Consider the following 27,816-nt stretch of genomic DNA (forward strand, 5'->3'; position numbering starts at 1 on the left):
AATGAAGGAAAAAGTTGCTATTGCCCTGTCATGTGATTAGAGCTACTGTGAACTAATTCTGCCTTTTGATAATAAATGTAATTCTCAGATGTTTCTGTTTTTGAATATAGTTTGGGAGAACCCGTGGAGACTGGGAATGGAGCCGGGCTGCGTGGGGGAGCCCAGCGTGGATGGCTACACAGCCCTGCGAGTGATCGGGGAGGGGTCCTTCGGCAGGGCCCTTTTGGTTCAGCAGGAAAGCAGTCATCGGATGTTTGCCATGAAGGAAATCAGGCTTTCCAAGGTCACTGCTAAAACAATTAGCTCATGTTGAAAGTGTACAAGGAATGTGTATAAGAGAACAATTTCTGGAGGTGTAACATGGAGTTGCTGATCGGTGCATCAGCTGTTATGGGTTTCTTCACTCACTAGCTTTACAAGGTCTTGATATGCTTTATATGGTTCTTAGGATATTGTAATTAACAAAAGGGAGAAAAATAGTCAAAAGTGACAATTGCTGTTTATCTCAATGAGAATAATTTGTAATGATTTCTAATTTTGTATACCTAAGGGTGTAGGGAGTCTTTCTCAAAAACTACTCAGGTGCAATATTGATGAAAAAGGAACATAAAAATACAATGAAGAGCCAAGACCTAAAATGCTAACCTTTGGTAACAGGGAACCTATTCTGTGGTTCAGTGTATAGGTTTTATTTCCCTGTATGATGATGAATGTGATATCGACTGGTATCACTATTTATCACTATGCATCATAGTTGCACATGAAAGAATCTATGCCATGGAGCCTGCTTAATACTGTTTTGATCAATTTTTGAAAAGAAAATTTTAAAATAAAATCACAAAGTGCTATTGCCCCCTCACTGCATTCTTGACCTTGTTTAGTGAGTCTCAAACTTGAATAGGCATCAGAATCACCTGGAGGGTTTGTTAAAATGCCAGTTGCTGGGCTTCACCCTCCTCCCGCCCCCCAGTTTCTGCTTGAGGAGGTCTGGTTGGGCCAGTGAGTTTTCATTTTTAACAAATTACCACTCGGTGCTGATGTTGCTGGTGTGAGGATCCTTGTTTCTTCATTGTAAGGTAAGTCATCCTCACAGAGGAAGTCACAGGGGATAAACCATTTTGGAAACTTTCTTTGCATGTGGTCTTTGTCCATCTGTGCTGTAGTGATACACCAGTGTATTCTCTTTTATCTGGGCCAGCGGACAGAGTAATGCGGACAGTTAAGACAGGAGATCTCTAATTTTGCTTTAAGGATATACTGTTATTGTTGATGGCACTGCACTGGCTCTCAAAATCAGGTCATACTTAGGCTGATGTTAAAGCTAGTTTACATTCCATACTTGTGAGGATATATCAGCTTAAGCATGCAAAATATAGCCATAGTTGAAAAACCATGTTGTCTCTTAGAGTTTTATAAACTTCACGTGGGTGAAAGTACAGTGCTGTAAAACTGTGTTTGGCATTGAAATGTCATATGAACTCTGTATTATTGTGAAGCTTTCTACTTTCAAATGAAGTATTACATTTACACTTATTTAAAATATTCTTCTAGTCTTTCTCTGATACACAGAATTCTAGGAAGGAAGCTGTTCTGTTAGCCAAAATGAAACACCCCAATATTGTTGCCTTTACAGAGTCATTTGAAGGTAAATATAAATTCCCCCAGATCCGTGCATGTCTGAATTTGATTTATGTCTCCCACACTTTCATAAAGAGTCTTATATTTGCTTTAGCTGAAGGACATCTCTATATTGTGATGGAATATTGCGATGGAGGGGACCTAATGCAAAAGATTAAACATCAGAAAGGAAAGTTGTTTCCTGAAGATATGGTAAGAAACTGACTTACATAGTTTGCCTCAAGATTTAGAAGCAGCTTTTCTCATAAAATCTGTGTGAGTTAAAATGAAAGCATTCGTATCTGATTATTTGACACACTAGTTAGAAAGGCCTCATTTCTGTGTTTGTACTTACTGTTGTCAGGATGTGGCTGCCTGAGATGCTTTTAGGAAGTAAAATAGATATAAGCTTATAAAATATCAAGGAATAAAACTTCCATGTTTAGACATTTTCAAAATTGTATTATCGTATTTTGTAGATATTTAACTTTTTGATTTTTGTTGTATTTGAATTTTAGAGGAGGATGGATTTCTTTTGTATTTCTACATCATGAAAACAGTGAAGTCCACATTTCTGTTTCTTGGGAGTACCTATTCTCAATCTTTTTCCTTCTAAAGTTTAGCATATTTCCTTAAGTCTAGTACTACTGCCTTTTTAAAAAAATATATATTTCATTGATTTTTTTACAGAGAGGAAGGGAGAGAGATGGAGAGTTAGAAACATCGATGAGAGGGAAACATCCATCAGCTGTCTCCTGCAATACCCCCTACTAGGGATGTGCCCACAACCAAGGTACATGCCCTTGACTGGAATCAAACCTGGGATCCTTCAGTCCGCAGGCCGAGGCTCTATCCACTGAGCCAAACCTGTTAGGGCAGTACTACTGCCTTTGTAATGGAAAATTGCATACTAATATTATTTGAATGAATTAGGAACTAAGGAAACTAAATAAACAGCTTTAATGGGATTTGGTGTTTTAGGGCAGTGGTTCTCAACCTTTCTAATGCCGCGACCCTGTAATACAGTTCCTCATGTTGTGGTGACCCCCAACCATAAAATTATTTTCGTTACTACTTCATAACTGTAATTTTGCTACTGTTATGAATCGTAATGTAAATATCTGTGTTTTCCGATGGTCTTAGGCTCTACAGCAGCAGTTCTCAACCTGTGGGTCGCGACAGGGTCGGAAAACACAGATATTTACATTACGATTCATAACAGTAGCAAAATTACAGTTATGAAGTAGTAACGAAAATAATTTTATGGTTGGGGGTCACCACAACATGAGGAACTGTATTAAAGGGTCACGGCATTAGAAAGGTTGAGAACCACTTACAGTGTAACATGTTATAAAACTGTGTTGGTAAAAGTATTTTTATTTAGAAGTTGTTTTGTTAAATATATGGGTTCCATAAAAGGAAGTCAACCTTGCCTTCAAATGGATGAATCTCCATAGCAAAAAGAAAAAAAAAATTAGTTTGACATTTAATTGTAGGCACCTGGAAATTCTGGCTGCTATTGACTGGGGGTTTATAAGCAGAATACTGTCCTCAAAGGATTGTTGACAATATAATTAAATCCTTTAATATTAATATAAAAATATTCTGAAAAAGAAATGAAAATCTGATGTAATGATTACACTATAAAATGGTACTATATTCATTTATAAGTGGTGTATGTGTATTTAAGAAATACTTTTAGCCCGGCTGACATGGTTCAGTGGTTGAGCATCGATCTATGAACCAGGAGATCATGGTTCGATTCCTGGTCAGGGCATATACCCGGGTTACTGGCTCAGTCTTCTGTGTGGGGTATGCAGGAGGCAGCCAATCAATGATTCTCTCTCATCATTGATGTTTCTATGTCTTTCTCCCTCTCCCTTCCTCTCTGAAATCAGTAAAAAATATATTTAAAAATACTTTTATTTGGTTGAATATCAGAAAAATACAGTGGGAGTTTTATTAAAATAAATTGCTATTTGTATCACACATAAAATGATGAAACGGATTTACAGCTTTTCTGACTTTTTCTAGAAAACACTGAATTTTAGTCAAACTGTGTCATTTTTAGGAGTTCTATGTTTACATTATGTAAAACTAAGGCCTAGAGACCATTCTTTGGATTTCTGGGTTAATATGAACCAGTTTTTGCATTCTTGCAGATTTGTGTGCTTTTGTCTTACAGATACTTAATTGGTTTACACAAATGTGCCTTGGAGTAAATCACATTCACAAGAAACATGTGTTACACAGAGATATCAAATCCAAGGTAAGTGGAATAAATTTTTGAGACAAACAAAACAAAACAAAACCCAAAAGTATTTCATTTAATCTTTTTTCTGTGTTATTCTATTTCCTTTTGGGTCATTTTTATTTAGTTTAGAAATCTTTGTCAACCTAGTATTCATACTAGCCAAATAAGTTACTACCTGAGAAAAAGAAAAGAAAGAAAGACAGGACAGGGGGATTGGGAGGTCTACGAGTCTTCAAGAGGCTGTAGCAACTTTTATTGACTACTAATGCCTTTTATACACAAATACTGAATAGGAGGTCAACAAAGAGGAATGTACTCTCTGTTCTTCTTAATCTCTAAGAGAAGTCAGGAGACCAAGTTCTCGGTAAATATTTACAGACTTGATAAGCTATGAAAGGTTTCTCTTATTCTACTCATCTGCTGACAATAAGAATGTGCCATCAAAACAAGTTAGATCGAAACAAGTCAGGGGACACTGTGTGGGAAGGGACTAATTCTTGTCGGTCCCTTCGGGTGCAAGGACTCTGTCAGCTTACACCCGGTCTCCAACAGTGACCTCTTTACTATATATATAAAAGCCTAAGTGACCGAATGATCGGTTGACCGGTCTCTATGACACGCACTGACACTGGGGGCAGATGCTCAATGCAGAGCTGCCCCCTGGTGGTCAGTGTGCTCCCACTGCCAACCTCCCGCGGCCCCATCCCCCGGCTGGCCAACCTTCTGCGGCCCCTGCCCCCTGCCGGCCAATCTCCCATGGCCCCAATCAGCCCCAATCACTGGCCAGGCTGAGGTACTCACTTGTGCATGAATTTGTGCACCAGGCCTCTAGTATGTTAATAAGTTTCAAGCTCTCTTGGTGACTGCTTGTTAAAGATGGAAGATGACTGAGATCTGGTTGTGCCACATGGAGTTATGCTGACACAGGTTCCCAGTAGGGTCGATCAGGTCTGCTGAGACAGCTTGGAGCATGGCTGTTAGATTTCTAAGCAGTCATCCTGAATTCCCAAGCCTGGGCAGGGGTAGAGGGTCGGGGGCGTGGGTAGCAGTTAAGAGGCTATCTGGTCTTTGAGTTCCCTTTGGGGACTCAGCTATCAGCATTTCTGTCCTTAATCTCCATGGTGAGCAGGCTTTGAAAGACACCTTCTCTGGAGACCTCTGCCTTATGTTTGAATGATGGAAGACGTAATCTGAGCTCTTCTTTTTTAACGCAGAACATCTTCCTCACCCAAAATGGACAAGTGAAACTGGGAGATTTTGGATCTGCCCATCTTCTCTCCAAGTATGTATATCTCTTCTATAATAGTAAGAGCAATCAAAACATCCATTTTTCAGGAATGCTCTGTACTTACTCTTTGCCTTTCCATGTTTTCAGTCCCATGGCGTTTGCTTGTACGTATGTGGGAACACCTTATTATGTGCCCCCGGAAATTTGGGAAAACATGCCTTATAACAATAAAAGGTAGGTGATGTACTTATTTGGTGTGAGGGTGACTGTTTGGTGACAGGCATTATAGCCTACAAATGAAGTTTGTTTTTTATAAAATATACCTGAAACAAATCTGAATTCCTAGGCTTCTAGAAAAAAATCATAGTTTCCTAACTGCTTTAATCAGAGTTGAGAGGAGCTGAATGTAAATGCTGAAAGAAAGACCAGTCATTTCTAGGGACAGTGAATTATATCACTGGTTCTTAAACTTCCCTGTTCCCGCTTCTAAAATTTGCAAAGTGCAAGTTGCAATCATACCAGTTAAATGAGAATGTCTGGGGTGGGAAGCAGGCCTCAGTAATTTTTCCAGGATCACATAATGATTCCAATGTGCAGCAACATTTAGGGACCACTGGATTATGTCATTGAGTTAACATTTACAGGACTAAGTAAAAAGCACTTGACTGATAGGTTAATTGATTGCAAGAAGATAGAATAAAGACCTTATGATTTAAAACCTAAAACTTTTTCTGAATATAAGTAATATGTGCCCATTGAATGAGTGGGTAGGTGGGAGAGTATTAGAAATATGAAGATGTACAAGAAAGGAAATGGCAATTACCCACTTTTTCACAGCTGTTAAAACCATTTTGGAATTTTTTTTCATCCATTTCCCTTCCCACCCCCGAACCTAGTTTATGTTCACTGTATATAATTTGATATCTTGCTTTTTTTCCACTTTATATCATATTTATTTCATCCCATATTTAAACTCTTTATAAATATCGTTAATAGTTATATACATGGCTCTTTCAAAATTTACATTCCTCTGTTGTTTCCAATTTTCTTTTTTTAAAAGAATAATTTATTGATTTTTAAAGAGAGAGGAAGGGAGAAGAGAGAAATATCGATGTGAGAGCACATCAATCAGTTTCTCATACATGCCCCCTACTGGGGATTGAACCTGCAACCAGGGCTCGAACCAGCAACCGTTCAGTGTACAGCATGATGCCCAACCAATTGAGCCACACTGGCCAGGGTGTTGTTTCCAATTTTCAGTGTCATAAACAGTACTGTGATTAATGTACCTTTTGTGTATAAACTGTTCTGTGTCACATTCTCAGCATAGATTCCTAGAAGTAGAAACACCCAAAGGCTCTTGTTACCTTCCATCAAGTTACTTTCTGAAAAGGGTATGATCATCCATACTAAATAGGTTCCTTAAGTGTAAAATTGACTGAATTGGTGACAAAACAGCTCCAAAGGGACTTACCAGGACAATTGGGAAATTTTCAGTTTTGAGTATATTATTGAACTCAGGTTAACTTTCTTGGCTGTGATAATGGCATGATGAGGGAAGAGTGTCCTTGCTCATAGGAGATACATGCTCATGTGTTTGGGGGTAGAGTGACATCTGCAACTTTTTTTCAAGAACTTGAGATATTGATGGAGGAGGGAAACAGCACGCAAACCTGGCAGATGTTCATGACGGGAAACTAGGAAGGAGGATGTGGGCCTTTATAACTTTTCTGTAGATTTCAAACTTTACAAAATTACAACTTGGGGGAAATAGTTGCTAAAAACCATTAGTTAAAAAGAGTATCTTACCTAATAATAGACAAACATGTAAATTGACCATACCTCTGCTATGCCCATAGCCAATCAGAGTGAGTATGCAAATTAACCCAACAAAGATGACGGGTTAATTTGCATATGCAGGCGCGAAGCGGCCGGGAGGGGAGGGATGCCTGCTATGAGGCGGAGGGAGCTATAGGAGCGGTGCTCCGGACAGAAGCGAGGACTTGCCGGCTCCCGGGTGGCTGGGAGTGAAGCCAGGGGAAAGAAGGCCTGTTCTTGCACGAATATCATGCAACGGGCCTCTAGTCATCTATAAAAAGTCTGGAGGATGACAACTAGGAGGTGAGAATGGTGAAGAAGAGTGAATGTATAGGGCAAATTATAGAACTCTTTTCTGTTTGAAGAGCTCTTCTGAGGGAGGATGACTAGTCCTGCTCTCTTTGTTTTGGAATGTAGAGCTAACAAGGGGTTGGGGGAGAATCCCCAGAAGATGTGGATGGTCCCCTAGAGCCATTCAACAGGGCCACAAAGTGTGCCTGAGGTAGATTGCTGGCCATCAGGAGGCGAGATCCAAGGCCTGGTTTGTGCATAGATGGTCTGGTTGTAAGCTGTATGGGATGACTCCTAAAGTCCTCCTTTCAACTAGGATAATGGGAGTCCATAAAGTTCCTCTCTTTCACCAAATACTGCTGAAATGATACCTGAACCACCCTGATTTGGAGAACCTAGAGGTTGGGGAGCAGAGCGATTATTGTGAGCAACTACCTAAGTATTACATAAACATTATCATATATTTCATTTTAATAGCTAGGAATTATTTGAAATACCTGTTCTTATTAAAGGTATTTTTTCATTTTTTGATATTGGAAAGTACCTATATTTTTATATGATAACTCATAACCCACATTGCTTCTTTATGTTTCTAGTGACATCTGGTCCTTGGGATGCATTCTGTATGAACTCTGTACCCTGAAGCATCCAGTAAGTGTGGTGGGCAAAATGGAAAGGTGGCCTCTTGTCATATCTGGCCAACTCATAAGTTATATGCCTAAGTCCAGTGGGAAGTTTGCTTCCCTAGGATGAATTCATTATAAAAGTTTTCATGTTTCCATTGCTATCATCTTTGCCTTGAGTCACTTTTGTAGCATATACTAATAGAAGTTTCCATTATTTAGTTTTTTGTAGTTCTGTATCTAGATACCCTCCTTCCCTCCCTCCTTTTTTCCCTTTCTCCCTTCTTTCTCTCACCCTCCTCTCCCTTTCTTCCTCCTTCCCTCCCTCCCTTTTTTGCTAGTCTTAATTTTTATTTGAGCAAAATATATATAACTTAAAATTTACCATTTTAACTATTTTTAATTGTACAGTTCAGTGGCATTAATTACTTCACAATGTTGTACAACCGTCACTACTATCTATTTGCAAAACTTTTCTATCCACCCCAAACAGAAACTCTGTACCCATTAAACAATAGCTTCCCATTGCCTCTCACCTAAGCCTTGCTAACCTCCAATCCACTTTCTGTCTCTATGAATTTGCATATTCTAGATATTACATATAAGTGGAATTATACATAAATTTTTTCTTTTATGTCTGGCTTACTACATATAGCATGAAGTTTTCAAGGTTCATCCAGCATGTGTCAGGATTTCATTCCTTTTCATGACTGGACTAGAGGCCTGGTGCACAAGATTCGTGTACTAGGGAGCGGGGTGGATCCCTCAGCCCGGCCTGCGCCCTTTCACAGTCCAGGACCCCTTGGGGAATGTCTGAGTGCTGGCTCCCGCCACTGCCGCCGCTGCCCTCGCCAACTGTGAGCCCAGCTTCTGGCTGAGCGGCACTCCCCCTGTGGGAGCGCACTGACCACCAGGGGGTAGCTCCTGTGTTGAGCATCTGCCCCCTGGTGGTCAGTGCGCATCATGGTGACCAGTTGTTCTACTGTTCGGTCGATTTGCATATTAGGCTTTTATTATCCTATCTAGTAAAAGAGAAACATGCAAATTGACCGTACTTCTGCTACACCCACAAGCCACGCCCACAAGCCAATCAGGAACAAGTATGCAAATTAACCCAACAAATATTGCAGCAGCCACGGAGCTGGAGCCAGCCAGAGGCTTGGGTTATCCCTGGCAATGGAGGAAGCCAAGCTTCCCACCCTGGCCTGCCCTGGCCTCTGCTCAAGGCTACAAAGTTTCAATTATAGAAGATAAATAAATCCCAGATACCAGGGCCTCCGCTTGGGTTGCTGGAGGGCGTGGCTGCCTGCAAACCACCACAGGCCTCTCGCCCAGGCCGCCCCACGCCCCAAGGGAGCCCCCACCCTGATCCGGGACACCCTTCAGGACAAACCAGCCGGCCCCCACCCGTGCACCAGGCCTCTATTCTATCTAATAAAAGAGTAATATACAGATTGACCATCACTCCAACACACAAGATGGCTGCCCCCATGTGGACACAAAATGGCCACCACAGATGGCCAGCAGGGGAGGGCAGTTGTGGGCGATCAGGCAAGGAGGGGAGAGCAGTTGGGAGGGACCCAGCCTGCAGGGGAGGGCAGTTGGGGGGACCAGGCATGCAGGGGAGGGCAGTTAGGGGTGACCAGGCCTGCAGGGGAGGGCAGTTAGGGGTGACCAGACCTTCAAGGGGGGCAGTTAGGGGTGATCAAACCTGCAGGGGAGGGCAGTTAGAGGCAACCAGGCTGGCAGGGGAGCAGTTAGGTATCAATCAGGCGGGCAGGGGAGTGGTTAGGGGGTGATCAGGCTGGCAGGCAGAGCGGTTTGGGACAATCAGGAAGGCAGGCAGGCGAGCAGTTGGGAACCAGCAGTCCTGGATTATGAGAGCGATGTCTGACTGCCCATTTAGGCCTGATTCTACCAGGACCAGGCTTAAACGGGCAGTCGGACATCCCTTGAGGGGTCCCAGATTGGAGAGGGTGCAGTCTGGGCTGAGGGACACACCCCTCTGTGCGCAAATTTCGTGCACCCGGCCTCTAGTATAGGATAGTATTCCATTATATGTTTACACCATATTTTATTTATCCATTCATCTATTGATGGACATTTGGGTTCTTTCCACCTTTTGGCTGTTGTGAGTACTGCTGCTAACCACCACAGGCCTCTCGCCCAGGCCGCCCCACGCCCCAAGGGATGTATAAGTGTGTATTAGAATCCCTATTTCCAATTGTGTTGGGTATATACCTAGGAGTGGAATTGCTGCGTCATATGGAAATTGTAAGTTTATCTTTTTAAGGAACTGCCAAACTGTTTTCCAGAGTGGCAGTGCCATTTTTATACTTACCTTTTTGCCCTTAGATTTCACTTATTATGTGAATTTCTTCTCTAAATGAATTATTATGAGAAAATAGACTGTTATATTATACTAGAGGCCTGATGCACAAAATTCATGGAAAGGGCTCAGCCCCCGCTCCTGCAGTGGCTGCCTTGGCCCCCGCCGTGATGGCTGCCTCCTCTGCCTCCCCTGCCTGCTGTGGCGGCTGCCTTGGCCCTCGCTGTCCTGGCTTCATCCTGTAGGTTGTCCGGAATGACGTCTGGAAGGACATCTGGTCTAATTAGCATGTTATTCTTTTATTATTATAGACTGGAGGCCCGGTGCACAGATTCGTGCACCAGTGGGGTCCCTCGGCGTGGCCTGCGGGGATCGGGCTGAAACTGGCAGTCTGACATACCCTGAGGGATGTAGTAGTGTGTGAAGTGGCAGGCAGCTGGGGAGGAGCCCGAGCCTGGGCCAGGTGCCGCACTGCTCCTGCTCATCCTGGCCCCACTGCGCCTGCCACCGCCATTTGGTAGGCTCACTGCTGCTCGGCTTTGGTCTCTGTGTACCCATCCTAGGGCAATACTGGTGTGCCCATGACCAAGAAGCAGCCGTCGGCTTGTGCCCAGTCAATCTTGATGCTGGTCCTGATCCTGGTTCCAGTCCAGATGGGGGAGGGGTGCGCAGAGGGAGTGTCCGTGGGAGAGGCTCACGCTGCCACAGCTGCACTTGCCAGCCATGAGCCCGGCGTCTGGCACCCATTGGTCAGCTAAGCGATGCTCCTGCTGTGGGAGCGCACTGACCACCAGGGGGCAGCTCCTGCATTGAGCGTCTGCCCCCTGGTGGTCAGTGCACATCATAGCTACTGGTTGAACGGTTGGACAGACACTTAGCATATTAGGTGTTTATATATAGATAGATAGATAGATAGAGAGATAGATAGAGAGATAGATAGATAGATATAGATAGATATAGATATTTTTCAAGATATATTTTTAATTTCTTTATTGATTAAGGTATCACATATTTGTCCTCATCCCCCCATTCCCATCCCACACCCCTCCCCACACATGTCCCCACCCCCCTATTGTCCCCAACCGCTGGTTAGGCGCATATGCTTGCACTCAAGTCCTTTGGTTGATCTCTCCCCCCTCCCCCCACCCTCCCCTATCCTCCCTCTGAGGCCCGACAGTCTGATCCATGCCTCCTTGTTTCTGGGTCTGTTCTTGTTCATCAGTCTATGTTGTTTATCATTTCCCCTAGATGAGTGAGATCATGTGCTATTAGAAATACACTTATAAGAACCGAAAATGAGACAAGCAATAATGGTTATGGTGACAGGAAATGAATCAGTCTGTAGTGAGTTTCTTTCTGGGCCAACAGTTCTTTTGAGACCCAATTACAATGTCCAACAGTTCCTTATGTGTACATGTCAGCACTGACATTACAGTTCTGGATGGTGGATATTTTTCAAGATATTTTAAGAAATAATTTAACAAAAAAGATGTTAAATAACTTGCCCTGCTTGCTCAGCAGTTATTACACAGAACCTATCCCTATTAGGTTTTAGCTTTGCAAGGAAATAAATTCTGTTCTTTGGGCACAGATTAAAAGTTAGCTCTAGTAAGCATTTTCAGAGATGTGGTTATAAGTAATCAAGTACCCATGGATGGCATTGATGGTAAAACTTTCTGTAGATGGGGAAATCCTTTGTTATTTACTATTTAAGTGTATTACTTTCTCCTGAAATGCCATAAGATTTCGAATAGTATCATAAGAACATCTTCAGGAAGAAAAATGACCAGGCAGCAGATAAATTTATAAAATTAAAATAATTCATATGATTTCACTTCAGCTGGTATTTTCTTATTTGCATTCTCCTTCCATGCATCTGCATTTACAGTTCAATTTTACTTTTTAGTTTCAGGCAAATAGTTGGAAAAGTCTTATCCTCAAAGTATGTCAGGGGTCTGTGAGCCCACTGCCATCTCATTATTCCTATGAGCTTCAGCATCTAATCAAGCAGATGTTTAAAAGGAATCCTTCCCATCGCCCCTCAGCTACCACGCTTCTCTCTAGAGGCATTTTAGCTCGGCTTATCCAGAAATGCTTAACCCCACAGGTATGCAATGTGTTGAGTTGACTGTGCATAGTTTTCAAATATTTGTTGTATTTAAACACAAATACATGATTGTAAAAACTCAAATGTAGATGTGCATTAAAAAAGAGTAAAAGTTAAAACTTCCTTTCCCTCCTCTTCCCCTTCCATAATGCTAGTTCCCAAGGGTAATCACAGGTATATTTTGTATATCCTTTCAGATATTTTTCTTTCTTTATATTTATTTATTTATCTTTAGAGAGAGGAAAGAAGGGGAGAGAGAGAGAGAAACATTGATTTGTTGTGCTACTTACTTAGGCATTCATTGGTTGCTTCCTGCATGTGCCCTGCCTGGAGATCAAAGCTAAAACCTTGGCACATCAGGATGACATTCTAACCAACTGAGCTACCTGGCCAGGGCTCACATCTTTTTCTAGACATATATCAGTGTCTGTTTATCTGTGTGTCTAAATTATATGTTTTTTTTCTGTTTTTTTTTAATTTAATAAACCTTTATTGTTCAGATTATTACAGTTGTTCCTCCTTTTTTCCCCCCATAGCTCCCCTCCACCTGGTTCCCATCCCACCCTCTTCCCTTACCTCCCCCCCACTGTCCTCATCCATAGGTGTACGATTTTTGTCCAGTCTCTTCCCGCACACCCCACACCCCTTTCCCCCTGAGAGTTGTCAGTCCACTCCCTTTCTATGCCCCTGATTCTATTATATTCACCAGTTTATTCTGTTCATCAGATTTTTAATTCACTTGATTTTTAGATTCACTTGTTGATAGATATGTATTTGTTGTTCATAATTTTTATCTTTACCTTTTTCTTCTTCTTCCTCTTCTTAAAGAATACCTTTCAGCATTTCATATAACACTGGTTTGGTGGTGATGAACTCCTTTAGCTTTTTCTTATCTGTGAAGCTCTTTATCTGACCTTCAATTCTGAATGTCAACTTGGCTGGGTAGAGTACTCTTGGTTGTAGGTTCTTGCTATTCATCACTTTGACTATTTCTTGCCACTCCCATCTGGCCTGCATAGTTTCTGTTGAGAAATCAGCTGACAATTGTATGGGTGCTCCCTTGTAGGTACTTAACTGTTTTTCTCTTGCTGCTTTTAATATTCTCTCTTTGTCTTTTGCTCTTGGCATTTTAACTATGATGTGTCTTGGTGTGGTCCTCTTTGGATTCCTTTTGTTTGGGATTCTGTGTGCGTCCTGGACTTGTAAGTCTATTTCTTTCACCAGGTGGGGGATGTTTTCTGTCATTATTTCTTCAAACAGGTTTTCAGTATCTTGCTCTCTCTCTTCTTCTGGCACCCCCATAATTCTGATGTTGGTACGCTTGAAGTTGTCTCAGAGGCTCCTTACACTATCTTCAAATTTTTGGATTCTTTTTTCTTTTAGCTTTTCCAGTTAAGTGATTTTTGCTTCTTTGTATTTCAAATCTTTGACTTGATTCTTGCATTCCTCTAGTTTGCTGTTGGGTGTCTGTATAATATTTTTTATTTCAGTCAGTGTATGCTTAATTTCTAATTGGTCCTTTTCCATATCCTTGAGGGTCTCTCTCATATCCTTGAGGGTCTCGCTAAATTTATCGGCCTTTTCTAGGAAATTCTTGAAAAACCTTGTAACCGTGGTTTTGAACTCTATCTCCAGTCGTTTCTTTTCCTCCCTTTCTTTCATTTGTGTTCTGTTTCTTTGTCTCCGCATTTTCGCTGCTTCCCTGAGTTGGTAGGGTAGCTTTGTGTGCTAGGTGTCCTATATGGGCCAGTGGGTCGGCCTCCACAGGTACCTGAGGTGGACACTCTTGGTGCACCCCTTTATGGACTGTGTGTACAGCCTTGTTGTAGTTAAGTCTTGATTGTTGTTGGTATCAGTGGGAGGAGTTGACCTCCAGGCCAATTGGCTGTGAGGATCAGCTGTGTCTACGCTGGGAGACAGCCTTATTCGACTAGACTTGCAAAATTGCAAAGCCTCTGTGCTCAGCTTGGATGGGGCAGAGTTTCAGGGTGGAGCCTACAGCCTTGGCTTCCCATCATCCCCGTCCTATGAGGTTCCTACGTCTCAGTGTCCCTCAGTGTCCCTCGGTACTCGCTGCAAGCACCTCTGAGAGAAAGGCGCCCTCGAGTTTCACCCGCTGCCAGACAGTCTTGTCTCTCCTCCAGTGAATCTGGATTCCCAGATTCTCTCCCGGAACTGGGGTTCAGTGCAGTCAGAGCTGGGGTTCAGCGCAGTCCGGAGCTTTTGTCTCCTGCCCACTAGGGCAATTCAGCGACACAGTCAACAGTCCGTCCTCTGTGCGCATTCACGTGTGCGCCTCTGGAGCTCTGCCTTTCACTGCTCCCCTGAGTTTCCACCTTACAGCCCAGATTCCCCCCGTATGAGCCTGGGTCCCCAGGGTCTCGCCCAGAACTGGGGTTCAGTGCAGTCGGAACTGGGGTTCAGCATAGTCCGGAGCTTTTATCTCCTTCCTGCTAGAGAACGCCAGCCAGGCACTCAGCTGCCCCGTCCTCTCTGCACGTGTGCACCCGTGTCTCCATACCTCAGGCTTTTACAGCTCCTCTGATTTTCCTTGTGGTTTTCTCTTTCCTTCTAGTTGTAGAATTTCCAGTCAGTCAGCTTTCCTGTGGTTCTGGATGATGTGCGTTTTGTCTTTTAGTTGTATTTTTGAAATTGTTGTGCGAGGCTGCAGTTTAGGTGTTTACCTATGCCGCCATTTTGGTTTCTCCACTAAATTATATATGTTTTTAAACAGCATTTTTACTTTTCAACGTTCAATATTATTTTGGGGAAGAATGCTGAAAATTAAATGATATGACAGTGTCTAAAGAAAAGGGTATTGTATATTTTTTAATTCTCTGCTTTAAATTTTTAGATCATCACAGAATATGGAGAGCAGATATTAGAAGAAACCAAAAAATCTAAGCTTAGTACACCAAGAAAAAAGGGTAAGAATTTCGGAAAGCTTTTTTTTTTGTCAAGTGTTCTTTCTAAATGTAGTGTAACAAAAAAAGAAAAATGAAATCTTCAATTTGTTAGAGATGTTTTTCAGAGATACTCCTCAGATAAGATTTCTTTCTGTTAGTTAAGACATAATTCTGTTCTGAATCTTATATATTTAGTTTGCTAAGGATCCAAAAGCTTAGTTTGGAGATTTCAGTGATGTAAAGATTATTTTCTGTTTTATCATTGGTACCATACTTAGTCTGGTTTGTTGTGGGTAAGGTAGAAAGCTTCTGTGGGATAGCCTAGGAATTTAACTATGAAAATATAATGTTAATCTCACCAGAAATTATATCCCAAAGAACCATCTTGTAAACAAAATTTTAAAAACAAGCGTTTACAGCCTGGCCAGTGTGGCTCAGTGGTTGAGTGTCTACCTATGAACCAGGAGGTCACAGTTTGATTCCCAGGTTTGATTCCCAGTCAGTCCCCAGTGGGGGCATGCAGGAGGCAGCCAATCGATGACTCTCTCTCATCATTGACGTTTCTGTCTCTCTCTCCCTCCCCTTTCCTCTCTGAAATCAATAACAATATATTTAACCCTTTGCACTTGCTTGCTTTTTTCTCGATTCCTTTATTCTAATGCTAACCATGTCGAGTCACACTCGACATCCAAGTGCAAAAGGTTAGAAAACAAAACAAAAAAACAAGCTTGTACAAAAGTTGGAACTGTTTACATAATAGCTGCACAAAAATTTCATACATCTATAGTAAATCCTTAGCAGATTTTAAATGTAATTTATTGTCCCTTTGAAAGTTGTCATCTCTTAATTTTTTTCAAAGCCATTTTTTTCACTTGTCATTACTGACTCAGATCTTCCTCCTGAAAAGATCCAACGAAGATAATAGATCTGACCAGAATAAGAGAGAAGAGTTAAGCATCAGATCATGCTGCAAAAACCTCCACTGTTTAGCGCATGTTATCTTAGTGTTAGATACTGCAAAAGAAAGACTTTGGAAACTATACTGTTGTCTTAAAGTTAAATTTTAAATGTTATTTTTGTAAGGATATAAACCCTTCTAGTGATGTAAACCTTCAGCCTTATAATTCAGCCTTTTCTCCATTACTTAAGAGGTAGCCAGTTACATGTGTCCCTGGATCCGGGTGAGGCCTCGCGCACCTAGGTCCGGGTGAGGCCACGCACCCCTGGGTCTGGGAGAGGCCACACGCCCCCGGGTCCGGGTGAGGCCATGTGTCCCTGGATCCGGGTGAGGCCTCGAGCACCTAGGTCCAGGTGAGGCCACGCGCCCCTGGGTCTGGGTGAGGCCGCGCGCCCCTGGGTCCAGGTGAGGCCATGTGTCCCTGGATCCGGCTGAGGCTGGGTCCCGGGTCCGGGTGAGGCCACGCGCCCCTGGGTCTGGGTGAGGCCACGTGCCCCTGGGTCCGGGCGATACCAAACCAGAGGGAGTCGGACCTGCGTTACCACCATTTGTCCACCATCCAGAGCTGAGGGGTCAGTGCTGACATGTACACATAAGGAACTGGTGGACATTGAAATTGGGTCTCTAAAGAACTGTTGGTCCAGAAAGAAACTCACTACAGACTGATTCATTTGCCTGTCAGCATAACTATTATTGCTCTTCTCACATTCAGTTCTTATAAGTATATCTCTAGGGACACATGATCTAGCTCATCTAGGGGAAATGATGAACAACATAGACTGATGAACAAGAACAGAACCAGAAACAAGGAGGCATCGATCGGACTAGCGGGCCTCAGAGGGAGGATAGGGGAGGTTGGGGGGAGGGGGAGAGATCAACCAAAGGACTTGTGTGCATGCATATGAGCCTATCCAATGGTTAAGTTCAACAGGGGGTTGGGGCATCCGTGGGGAGGGGTGTGGGATGGGAATGGGGGGATGAGGACAAATATGTGACACCTTAATCAATAAAGAAATTAAAAAAAAAAAAAAAAACAGAGGTAGCCAGTTACTTTTGCTTCAGGAGTTTCAGTGTTAATTTTACTTTAGGTACTGTTTTGTAGCTTTCATTCACATCCCAGGGTAGTAGGAAATTAGTTTTAAAATGCTGGGCTGCCTAGCCGGCATGGCTCAGCGGTTGAACATAGACCTATGAACCAGGAGGTCATGGTTCAATTCCTGGTCAGGGCACATGCCTGGGTTGTGGGCTTGATCCCCAGTATGGGGTGTGCAGGAGGCAGCCAGTCAGTGATTCTCTCTCATCATTGATGTTTCTATCTCTCTCTCCCTCTCCCTTCCTCTCTGAAATCAATGAAAATATATTTCACCTCCAAAAATTTAGTTAATTAAAAAAATAAAATAAAATGCTGGGCAACAACCACAACAAAAATAGTCTAAGAAAAGTTTCAAGATTGGTAAAATGTAGTTTTACAATTCCTGAAAAGAGAACTAAGCCAGCAGAGAGGTACCACTGTCGGGGCCATATGTCTGGTGGCATCTCCCATCTATTCTATAGATAGACTAAGGACAGTGAAAGCTCTGTGAGGGCAGGGGCCATGTCTCATTTCCTCACTGTTGTGTCCTCGGTGCCTGTCATTATAGATGCCCAATATCAAGTCTTTAAAGTGTTGAATGAATGAGTAACATGGATTCCTGGCCTCTGCCAGAGGAAAATCAGGAAGGAGCCATCCTTACCAAAGGGATCCATTGCCAGAATGCTCTCTCCGGCTGCTGGTCCTTTGTGAAGGACACCTACCACCACAGCTGTGAGCAAAAGCACAGACGATAGCTAGCTAGGGCAGAAGGCGATAATGACCTTCTGAGTATGCAGAATATCTTACCTCTTCATGATTAAATGGGTTGGCTTAAGTAAATATAGATGTCAACTTTCAGATGTCAACTTTAGGAATAAAACAGCAAAAGCAGGTGAGAAGTATTACTAGATGGCTAAAACTTGATAATCACCTATCAGGCTAATGATTGGTTGACTTTAAAAACCTCATTTGTCTCAGGCTTTATGCATATCACATTAGGAGCTAGTAATGTGCGCCTTTATGTGCTTTCTCTTTTTCTTTTTTCTCTTTAAGCAGACTCCAGCAGAATCAAGATCACTTTGGAAAAAGAAGCAAGCACAGTGGTAAGTGCTTTAAAATTAAACTTACGAAACAACCATTTCCTGGATACCTGGTATCATTAGATACTGTGGAATATTTGGAAGACTGACCTGGTCCCTCCTGTCTAATAATTTGTCATCTTTTGTGTGAAGCAGTTGGTAGCTATTGTCCTGTACTGCCAGCTGAACCACTTTAGATTACCATTTATTTTGTTGTTTTTTTCATTTTTAATTATTGATGGCAAGTGGTTCCAATATGGATGTGAGAGAACTTTGTCTAGCTTAAGTCATGAAAATCTTGTTTTAGCCTGACTTTTGGTTTCTTTTTTATTGTGGCAAAATATATTTATAACATAAAGTTTACTATTTCAGTCACTTTTACAAATACAATTCAATTGCATTAATTACATTCACAAAATTGTGTAACCAGCAGCACTATCTGTTTCTAATACTTTTTCATCATTCCAAACAGAAACTCTGTACCTATTAAACAATAACTCCCCATTCCTTCCTTACCCCGATGCCCACCCCAGTCCCTGGAACCTCTGTTCTCCTTTCTGTCTCTCTGACATAATTTGCCTATTCTAGATATTTCATGTAAGTGGGATCATACAAATTTGTCCTTTTATGTCTGGCTTCTTTTGCTTAGCATAATATATATATATTTAAATAACTGTTGGTACCTTTTAAAAAATATATGTTTTTATTGATTTCAGAAAGAGGAAGAGAGAGAGAGATAGAAACATCAATGATGAGAGAGAATCATTGATTGGCTGCCTTCCTGCATGCCCCTACTGGGGATGGAGCCTGAAACCCAGGCATGTGCCCTGTCCAGGAATTGAACTGTCACTTCCTGATTTATGGGTCGACGCTCAACCACTGAGCCACACCAGCTGAGCCATATTTTTTAGGTTCACCCATGTTATAGCATGTATCAGAATTTCTTTCTTTTTTATTTAGGTCACTATTTTGTTTGTTTTTTTGTTTTGTTTTGTTTTGTTTTTAAATATATTTTATTGATTTCTTACAGAGAGGAAGGGAGAGGGATAGAGAGCTAGAAACATGGATGAGAGAGAAACATCGACCAGCTGCCTCCTGCACACCCCCTACCGGGGATGTGCCCGCAACCAATGTACATGCCCTTGACCAGAATCGAACCTGGGACCTTTCAGTCCGCAGGCCGACGCTCTATCCACTGAGCCAAACCGGTTTCGGCAGGTCACTATTTTGATATTGACTTTTTTTTTATTAAAAACCTTTTAATACCTCCCTATTATCCCATGAACCAAGTCAACATTTTTCAGCCTGGCATTCAAGGTTCTGTTTGTCTTGTTTAGCCCTAGGCAGCTTTTACACTAAAGCTGCAGTAAAGTCATGCATAGTAACAGCCGATTCACTTCCTGGTATTGTCACAGCCCTCTCAGAAAATTGTGTCCTGCTGATAATATTTTTCTTTCTTCAGCATTTTAATCTTTTAACTCAAAAAGGAAAAGATGTACTAATAACATATTATTCTATTTATGGAATGTGCTAGTAAGTAAACTTATAAATTTTTTTAATGAACCTTAGATTGTAAATAATAACAACATCCCACCATTATGTTGCTACACATGGAATAAATCCTGCCTCTGTACTTCTTTTCCCTGTGCATGGTAATATCTATTCTTCCCAGCTTTATTGAGGCATAATTTGTATGCAATAAAATTTACTTATTTTTTGCATGTAGTTTGATGAATGTTGGTAATTTTATACAGTCATATAACAACAACCACAGTCAAGGTAAAGAAATCCCATGTTCCTAAAAAGCTTTCTTGTGGCCCTTTGTAGATGATCCTGGCTCTCGTCCCAGGCAGCCACCACTGTGATTTTAATACCACTTAGAGTAGGTGTTAAGTCGATGTGTTTTCACAAAATGAAAAGGGAGAAAGAGCCATAAAGTAAGTCAAGTAACAGAAAAATTGAGGGAGAAAGAGAGCCCTGGGTAGGCCCACCTGGTGTGGTGGGCGTGTAGGTAGAGCTGCGTGTTGCTGGGCCAGGAGTGGTGTTAGATGCTGCTGTCTATTGGGCAGTGACTCTCAGTAGAGATGGAAGATGGGAATCCCTGGCAGCTTTTAAAAACTGCTCATCACAACCACCTCCCAAGATTTTGACATCTTAGTCTATGGGAGGGACCTTTGAAATCATACCCCCTAGATGTGTGGGGAGACAAGTTTGGGAACCATTGTATAGAAATAAGAAAATAAGCTGTCAGCTACAGCCTACTGTTTAATCTATTGACTCATTCAACAAATCATTGAGAACTGTGTGTTGGAGACTGTCAAGGCACTGGATATGTATTTCTTCTCAAAATACATTCAGATTTGAAGATTAGCTAGTGTGTTGCTTCATGAAATCAAGAGCTTAGGTAATTTGGAAAAATACTGAATTAAATGGGAACATTTTGGCCATATGTAGCAACTTTATAAAAATATCTGATTTTGCTATTTCCAGCATGAAAAGCACAGTATAGCAAACCATATTAAAATTTTTTATTACTTATTTCCTCTACAAAGACCTCTCAAACCCTGGCCAGAATGGCTCATTTGGTTGAGTGTCATCCTGTGCACCAAAAGGTTGACGGTTTGATTCCTGATCAGGGCATATGCCCAGTTTACAGGTTCTGACCCTGGTTGGGTTACTGTAGGGGAGGCAACCAGTCGATGTTTCTCTCTCTACCTCTCTCTCTAAAAAATAAAAAACATTTTTTAAAAAGGACTTAAAAGATACCTGTCATTTTATATATCCTCTTCATATTTGTAATGAATGATATTAACAGCTAGTAGTGCCTGACTTAATCCTAATATGCAAATGGTCACCACGCCCTCATGCCATCACACTGTCATGGCTCAAACACTCAACACTGAGAAGAGAGGAATGGGGACCAGCCAGGCACAAATGAGCTTGTGAGAGAGGAATGGGGACCAGCCAGGCACAAAAGAACTCACAAGAGAGGAATGGGGACCAGCCCGGCTGCAGCCCAGGAGAGGGACAAGCCGCCTGCCCCATGGTCCTGAGTGCCAGCAGCTGCACCTGCACCTGCGGCCCGAGAGAGGGACAAGCCGACCATACTGTGGTCCCAGGCGCCTGCAGCCCAGGTGAAGCTGCCTGCCCATGGACTCCTGCGGCTGTGGCCGGCCCAGGTCCTGGGTGCTTGTTACCGGCTGGAGGAGGGAATCCTAGGTCCTAGGTGCGGGGCGAGTCAGAGGCGGTTAGGGGTGATCAGGCCAGCAGGGGAGTAGTTAGGGTCTATCAGGCCAGTAGGGGAGCAGTTAGGGGCAATCAGGCAGGCAGGCAGAGGGGTTAGGAGCAATCAGGCAGGCAGGCAGGCAAGTGGCTAGGATCTAGCAGTCCCAGATTGCCAGAGGCAGTTGGACATCCCTTGAGGGGTCCTGGATTGGAGAGGGTGCAGGTCGGCTGAGGGAACCCCCCCAATGCATGAATTTCGTGCACTGAGCCTCTAGTATACATATATGAATGTGTATTATTTTTAATATAATCTGATGTGTAGAGTTCTATAATTATTAATGTCTTTGATTCATTAATGTTTATTTAAAATTAAAATAGCTGACTGTAGGGAGTGGTTCTAGAGTTAAGCCTCAGATTGATCTGTGGCAGACCCACAAACCAGTCCCAGCTTAGAGGGCACAGCCCTCTTAGCATAATTAAGCTTGACCTTATGGCCGCTCCCTAGATCCTTCCTAGGTAGCTAATGGTCTGTGGGAGGTGCAGCAAGTGCTGCCAAAACACGTGAAACTCACAAGACCATTGTGTTGACCACTACCTTGTTTTTCTCTGACTATAAAATAAAGCCTCAGCTTGCTGGCTGGATCCTTCTCTGTGGCCTCATCCAGGCACAGGAGATCCACCGAGCCCCAGCTGTATTCTCTTTGTCTGTCTTTTCTTTAATCCTTCACCGCCCCTCCTCAGGCTCACCGAACCCTTGGCTGTGCTGGCATGGCACAGCTGACTTTGTATAGTTGTTTATTTACATTTTTATAGCAATTCAAGCATTGTTTAAACTGAATTTTTAATCTCTTTTAAAGCAAGGGGAAGAACAAGGTAGAAAATGTAGCCACCCTGATTTAGAAAGCACTAATAAAAATTCAGTGGCAAGTACACTGAGGAGAGTAAACAGAGAAGAGAAAGGTAAGTTATTCAATTTCTGATCATTGTGTAAGTGGGGGGCTGGGAAATACAGAAGGGGGACCAGTTTTTGCATTACTAGGTCATAGGTGTCATAAACAAGTGGACACATGCAGATTTTTGTTTGCTAATCTAGTAATTTATTTCAGAAGTGTCTTATTTAGCCATAAAAAAGAGAGGATAGTATTTATTTTATTTAAAAAAAAATATTTTTATTGATTTCAGAGAGGAAGAGAGAGAAAGAGAGAAACATTAATGATGTGAGAGAATCATTGATTGGCTACCTCCTGCATGCCCCCCACTGGGGACCGAGCCTGCAATCCTGGGCATGTGCCCTTGACCAGAATCGAACCTGGGACCCTCTGGTCCGCAGGCCGACGCTCTATCCACTGAGCCAAATCGGTCAGGGCGAGGATAATATTTATTAACTAGAGGCCCAGTGCACGAGATTCTGGGGTCTCTCAGCCCAGCCTGCACCCTCTCGAAGTCTGGGAACTCTTGGGGGATGTCAAACTCCTGGACGTACTTAGCGCTGCCACAGAGGCGGGAGAGGCTCCTGACACCACCACTGTGCTCGCCAGCCATGAGCCCGGCTTCTGGCTGAGTGGCACTTCCCCTGTGGGAGCGCACTGACCACCAGGGGCAGCTCCTGCGTTGAGCGTCTGCCCCCTGGTGGTCAGTGTGTATCATAGCGAACAGTCATTCCACTGTTCGGTGGATTTGCATATTAGTTTTTTATTATATAGGCTAATAATTAGAAAAACTAATATTTGTTATGCTCTCCACCATAAAAAACATGGCATTCACTGTGTATCTAAGTCCTGTCAGGGCTTCATTCTTGTACAAAGTATAATATGTAAATACTAGTGGCCCAGTGCACGAAATTCGTGCACGGGGGGAGTGTCCCTCAGCCCGGTCTGCACCCTCTCCAATCTGGGACCCCTCGAGTGATGTCCAACTGCCGGACCTAAACTGGCTGTCAGACATCCCTCTCGCAATCTGGGACTGCTGGCTCCTAACCACTCACCTGCCTGCCCACCTGATCACCCCTAACCACTCTGCCTGCTGGCCTGCTCACCCCCAACTGCCCCCCCTGCCAACCTCACCACCAACTGCCCCCCCCACCAGCCTGATCACCCCCACCTGCCCTCTCTGCCGGCCTGATTGCTCCCAACTGCCCCCCACTGATGGCCTGCTTGCCTCCAACTGGCACCCCTGCTGGCCTGCTCACCCCCAGCTGCCCCCCCCCCCCCGCACCGGCCTGATCAACCCAACGCACCCCCGCACTGGCCTGATCACCCACAACTGCCGTCCCATTCTGGCCTGATCACCCACAACTGCCCTCCCCTCTTGGCCCCTAATCACCTCTACCTCAGCCCCACAACCATGGCTTTGTCCAGAAGAACATCTGGAAGGTCTCCTGGAAGGTCTCCCAGTCTAATTAGCATATTACCCTTTTATTAGTATAGATAGAGGCCTGGTACATGGGTGGGGGCCAGCTGGTTTGCCCTGAAGGGTGTCCTGGATCAGGGTGAGGGTTCCCTTGGGGGGTGAGGGGCTGAGGGCTGTTTTCAGGCTGGCCACACTCCCTTCAGGGTAGGGGTCCCCACTGGGGTGCCTGGCCAGCCTGGGTGAGGGGCTGATGGCTGTTTGTAGGCTGGCCACACCCCCCAGCGGGGACCCTCACCCCATGGGGGGTGTGGCCAGCCTGGGTAAGGGGCTGAGGGTTGTTTGCAGGCCCCTCCCTCAGCAGCTGGCCCAGGCGACAGCGATCCAAGCCTCCCGCCTGCCCAGGCCGGCTCCATGGCCACCACCCATTGGCCCCTCCTTCAGCGGTGGCCAGGGCAGGTGGGGGAGACCCAAGCCTTCCATGCGCCCCGGCCTGATCTGTGACTGCCGCCCATGGGCCCCTCCTTCAGCGGCAACCAGGGCAGGTGCGGGCGACCCAAGCCTTTTGCGCGCCCGGGCCGGCTCCATGGCCGCTGCCCATAGGCCCCTCATTCAGCAGCCAGCCCAGGCAGGTGGGAAGCTTGGCTTCCTCCGTTGCCAGGGGCGACCCAAGCCTCGGCTCACTCTGGCTGGCTCCATGGCCACCGCCATCTTTGTCCCACTAATTTGCATACTCACTCCTGATTGGCTGGTGGGTGTTGCAAAGTGACAGTCAATTTACATATTTCTTTTTTATTAGTGTTTATATACATATTATTTTTAAAAATTCACCTTAATGATTTGTTTTTTCATGTGAATTTTTTTCATTTCCTTTACTACTTAGACTTGGAGAACATGTTAGATCTGAGTTTGAAAGAGAAAAGAAATATTTCTGTTTGTTGTTAGAGAAAGACATGTCTAGAAGTAGATAAATAAAAAGAATATGCTCAGCAGTCCTGTTTTACATTTTAAAACCAGATGATAAATCAGTCCATCCGAGGAAAGCCAGTTCACCAAATCCTCTCAGGCGACAGTGGGAGAAACATGTATCCACTACAGCACTTGCAGCTTTGGAAAATGCATCCATACTCACCTCCAGTTTGACCACAGAAGATGATACAGGTTAGTCAGATTATTATTATTATGGAACATTTTCTAATAGTTGTTTAATGGGCTAGATATTTTTTAAAGATGTCATTCTGTAAAGGTTATTTGGTATCACTTGTGAGTGAAATAGATTTTAGTAGAAAATAAAATATAGTTAATTTTACTTGATTTATGATCTAGAAGATAATATGCTGAAAATATTTTTTCTTTGATCCTAATTTTTATCTTTTCACAACTAGGTGGTTCTGTAATAAAGTACAGTGGAAATAATAGCCGTAAGACGTGGCTCAAAGAGACTCCTGAAACCTTGTTGAACATCCTTAAGAATGCTGATCTCAGCTTGGCATTTCAAACATACACAATATATAGACCAGGTGATTTATGTCTGTTGTGTAATCATGCAAACCCTTTGGTATTCTTCTTAATTGTGGTAAAATATACATAACATAAATGTACCATTTTGACCATTTTTAATTGTGCAGTTAGGGGCATTAAGCACATTTACATTGTTGTGCAGCCATCACCACCATCCAGCTCTAGAACTTTTCCCATCTTCCAAAACTGAAACTCCTTGCCCATTAAACAATAACTCCCCATTTTTACCTCCCAGAAACCCTTTTATTTTCAAGTTATAAAATCACATACATAGCATTGTGGTTTTAGGTTTTCTTAAATCTTTTCTAGACAGTCTTAAACTATAATTAAAATTTTCTGTAGAGCTATATTACTCCTATTTACTCATATGTTTGCTTATTTGTGACTACTTTCTTTGCAAAGTAGCTCATTTTTTTTCTGTGCAAATATACTGGTGACTTGACAGTTCAGACTTCATCACAATAAAAACTATAATCTGACTACCCAAAGGTAACTTTTAATGCTTTAATATAAGTTCTTATAGTTGAGTGTTTAATTATATTCTGAATATTTTATTTTGAATAAAGTAATGTTTTTGCTGTTGTTGTTAATCCTCATCCAAGGATATTTTTTCCATTGATTTTTAGAGAGAGTGGAAGGAAGAGGTGGGGGGGAGAGACAGAGAGAGAGAAAAACATTGATGTGTAAGAGACACATTAATTGCTTGCCTCTCGACTGGGGCTGGGGATTAAATCTGCAAATCAGGTACATGGCCTTGACTGGGAATCGAACCCACTATGGTGAAAGTAGTATTTTTTTAAAAAAATTTATTTATAGATTTGAGAGAGAGAAAGAGAGAGAAATATTGATTTGTTGTTCCACTTATTTAGGCCTTCATTGGTTGATTCTTGTATGTGCCCTAAATGGGCACATGCTTGAACCCGAAACCTTGGTGTAGTGGGATGATGCTCTAACCAACTGAGCTACCTGGCGAGGGCTAGGAAAGTAGTATTGTTGAAGTTAATATACATGCTGATGCTTACTGGGCCTGTTTTATGCCAGAAATCATGCTGGGTAATGTGGGGAGGCACTGCAGAAGAAATATGGAACCTGGGATTGTCCTCAATTAGCCAGCAAGCTTTGGAGGATTTTGGTCCAACATGAGGAAATGAATAAATACTGTTTAAATCTGCATGATTTCTGTTAATATTCCTCGGAAGGTTCAGAAGGGTTCTGCTTGAAAGGCCCCCTGTCTGAAGAAGCAGAAGCGTCAGACAGTGTTGACGGAGGTTACGATTCTGTCATTTTGGATCCAGAGAGACTCGAACCGAGACTGGATGAGGAGGACACGTACGTTGTGCTATATCTAGAAAGCTTTAGTTGTGGGGTGTGAGTGTGTGTGTGTGTGTGTGTGTGTAATTAACCTTAATAATGTTAGGTTTAACAGCTGGTTATATTATTTTACACCATAAATGAATATTTATAACTTGATCTTTTGTCTGAGGTGGGTAATGCATAATGGTAATTACTAATTCCTGACTGAGCCAAATGTTTAAAATTGTTCAGCTTGGATTTATTGTTTTTTAAAATATATTTTCTATTGAAAATATTATAGAAAGTGAAAGAAGTGTTCTTTTGGAAGAACTGACCAATTTTTTTCTCTGTTCAGTTGCCTTGGAGCTCATTTTTTAAAAAATGTGAATATTGTTATGGTGTTGTTCTACTTTGAACCCATCAACAAATACTTACCGTACCCCTAACATGGAGGCTTAATATCCATATCATTTTTTCACAGGGACTTTGAGGAGGAAGACAACAACTTTGATTGGGTGTCAGAACTGAAGCAGCGAGCTGGCTGGCAAGGAGCATCTGGTGACTAATGCCCAGGGAAATGTTCCTTAGTCACATTGAATAGATGTTTAGAGTGAGGAATTAATGTTTGGATATTAGCTAATGGACTGTATATTTTCCCTTGGAAACAGAATGGGGTAAGGGGTGCTGTGGATATTTAAAATTGTTCCTGATTAGTTTAAAAATCTACAATTCTTGTGCATTTTTTAACGCAAAGGAGAAGGTGTAGAATTATGGGTGTGAGCTTCGGGCTTTGCATTCATATAGAACAGAAATTGGATGCTCATTATTTGTGTGTTTGTGGAAAATTACTTAATCTCTTTGGGCCTGAATTTCCTCAACTATAACATGAAGATAATAATGCCTATCTCATAAGGATGCTGACCATGGAGCATGAGAGCAACCCATAATGTTATTATTTGCATTGTTATGATTTCTGTTTATTACTATGTAACTCTTTTTACATTTCCTAAAGATTTTAGGATCTAAATATATTAAATTATAACATAATTATGTGTGAAATTTTTCAATAAGACTTATCTCTTGGTAGTGATCAGTGATCTTCCGTGATCTTTACTACCAGCTGTCCTTAAATACAGCCCCTCACAGGAT

At 42.7% G+C, this 27,816-nt stretch overlaps 1 protein-coding gene across 1 annotated transcript; it reads left to right on the forward strand.

Annotated features, from left to right (window-relative positions):
• Positions 1-115: 115 nt before the first annotated feature.
• NEK3 (NIMA related kinase 3) lies at positions 116-27,604 on the forward strand. The gene is made up of 15 exons (XM_054720215.1): positions 116-283; positions 1,552-1,645; positions 1,733-1,830; positions 3,803-3,886; positions 5,086-5,153; positions 5,247-5,333; positions 7,805-7,859; positions 12,067-12,267; positions 15,122-15,194; positions 18,260-18,306; positions 22,365-22,467; positions 24,871-25,014; positions 25,239-25,373; positions 26,574-26,703; positions 27,149-27,604. Exons 1-15 carry the CDS (start codon positions 137-139, stop codon positions 27,231-27,233), a joined length of 1,551 nt encoding a protein of 516 aa, XP_054576190.1. The 5' UTR covers positions 116-136; the 3' UTR covers positions 27,234-27,604.
• Positions 27,605-27,816: the final 212 nt, after the last annotated feature.

This window comes from Eptesicus fuscus, chromosome 8 (assembly GCF_027574615.1).
Source record: "Eptesicus fuscus isolate TK198812 chromosome 8, DD_ASM_mEF_20220401, whole genome shotgun sequence".
In the NCBI taxonomy this organism is placed as follows: Eukaryota; Metazoa; Chordata; class Mammalia; order Chiroptera; family Vespertilionidae; genus Eptesicus; species Eptesicus fuscus.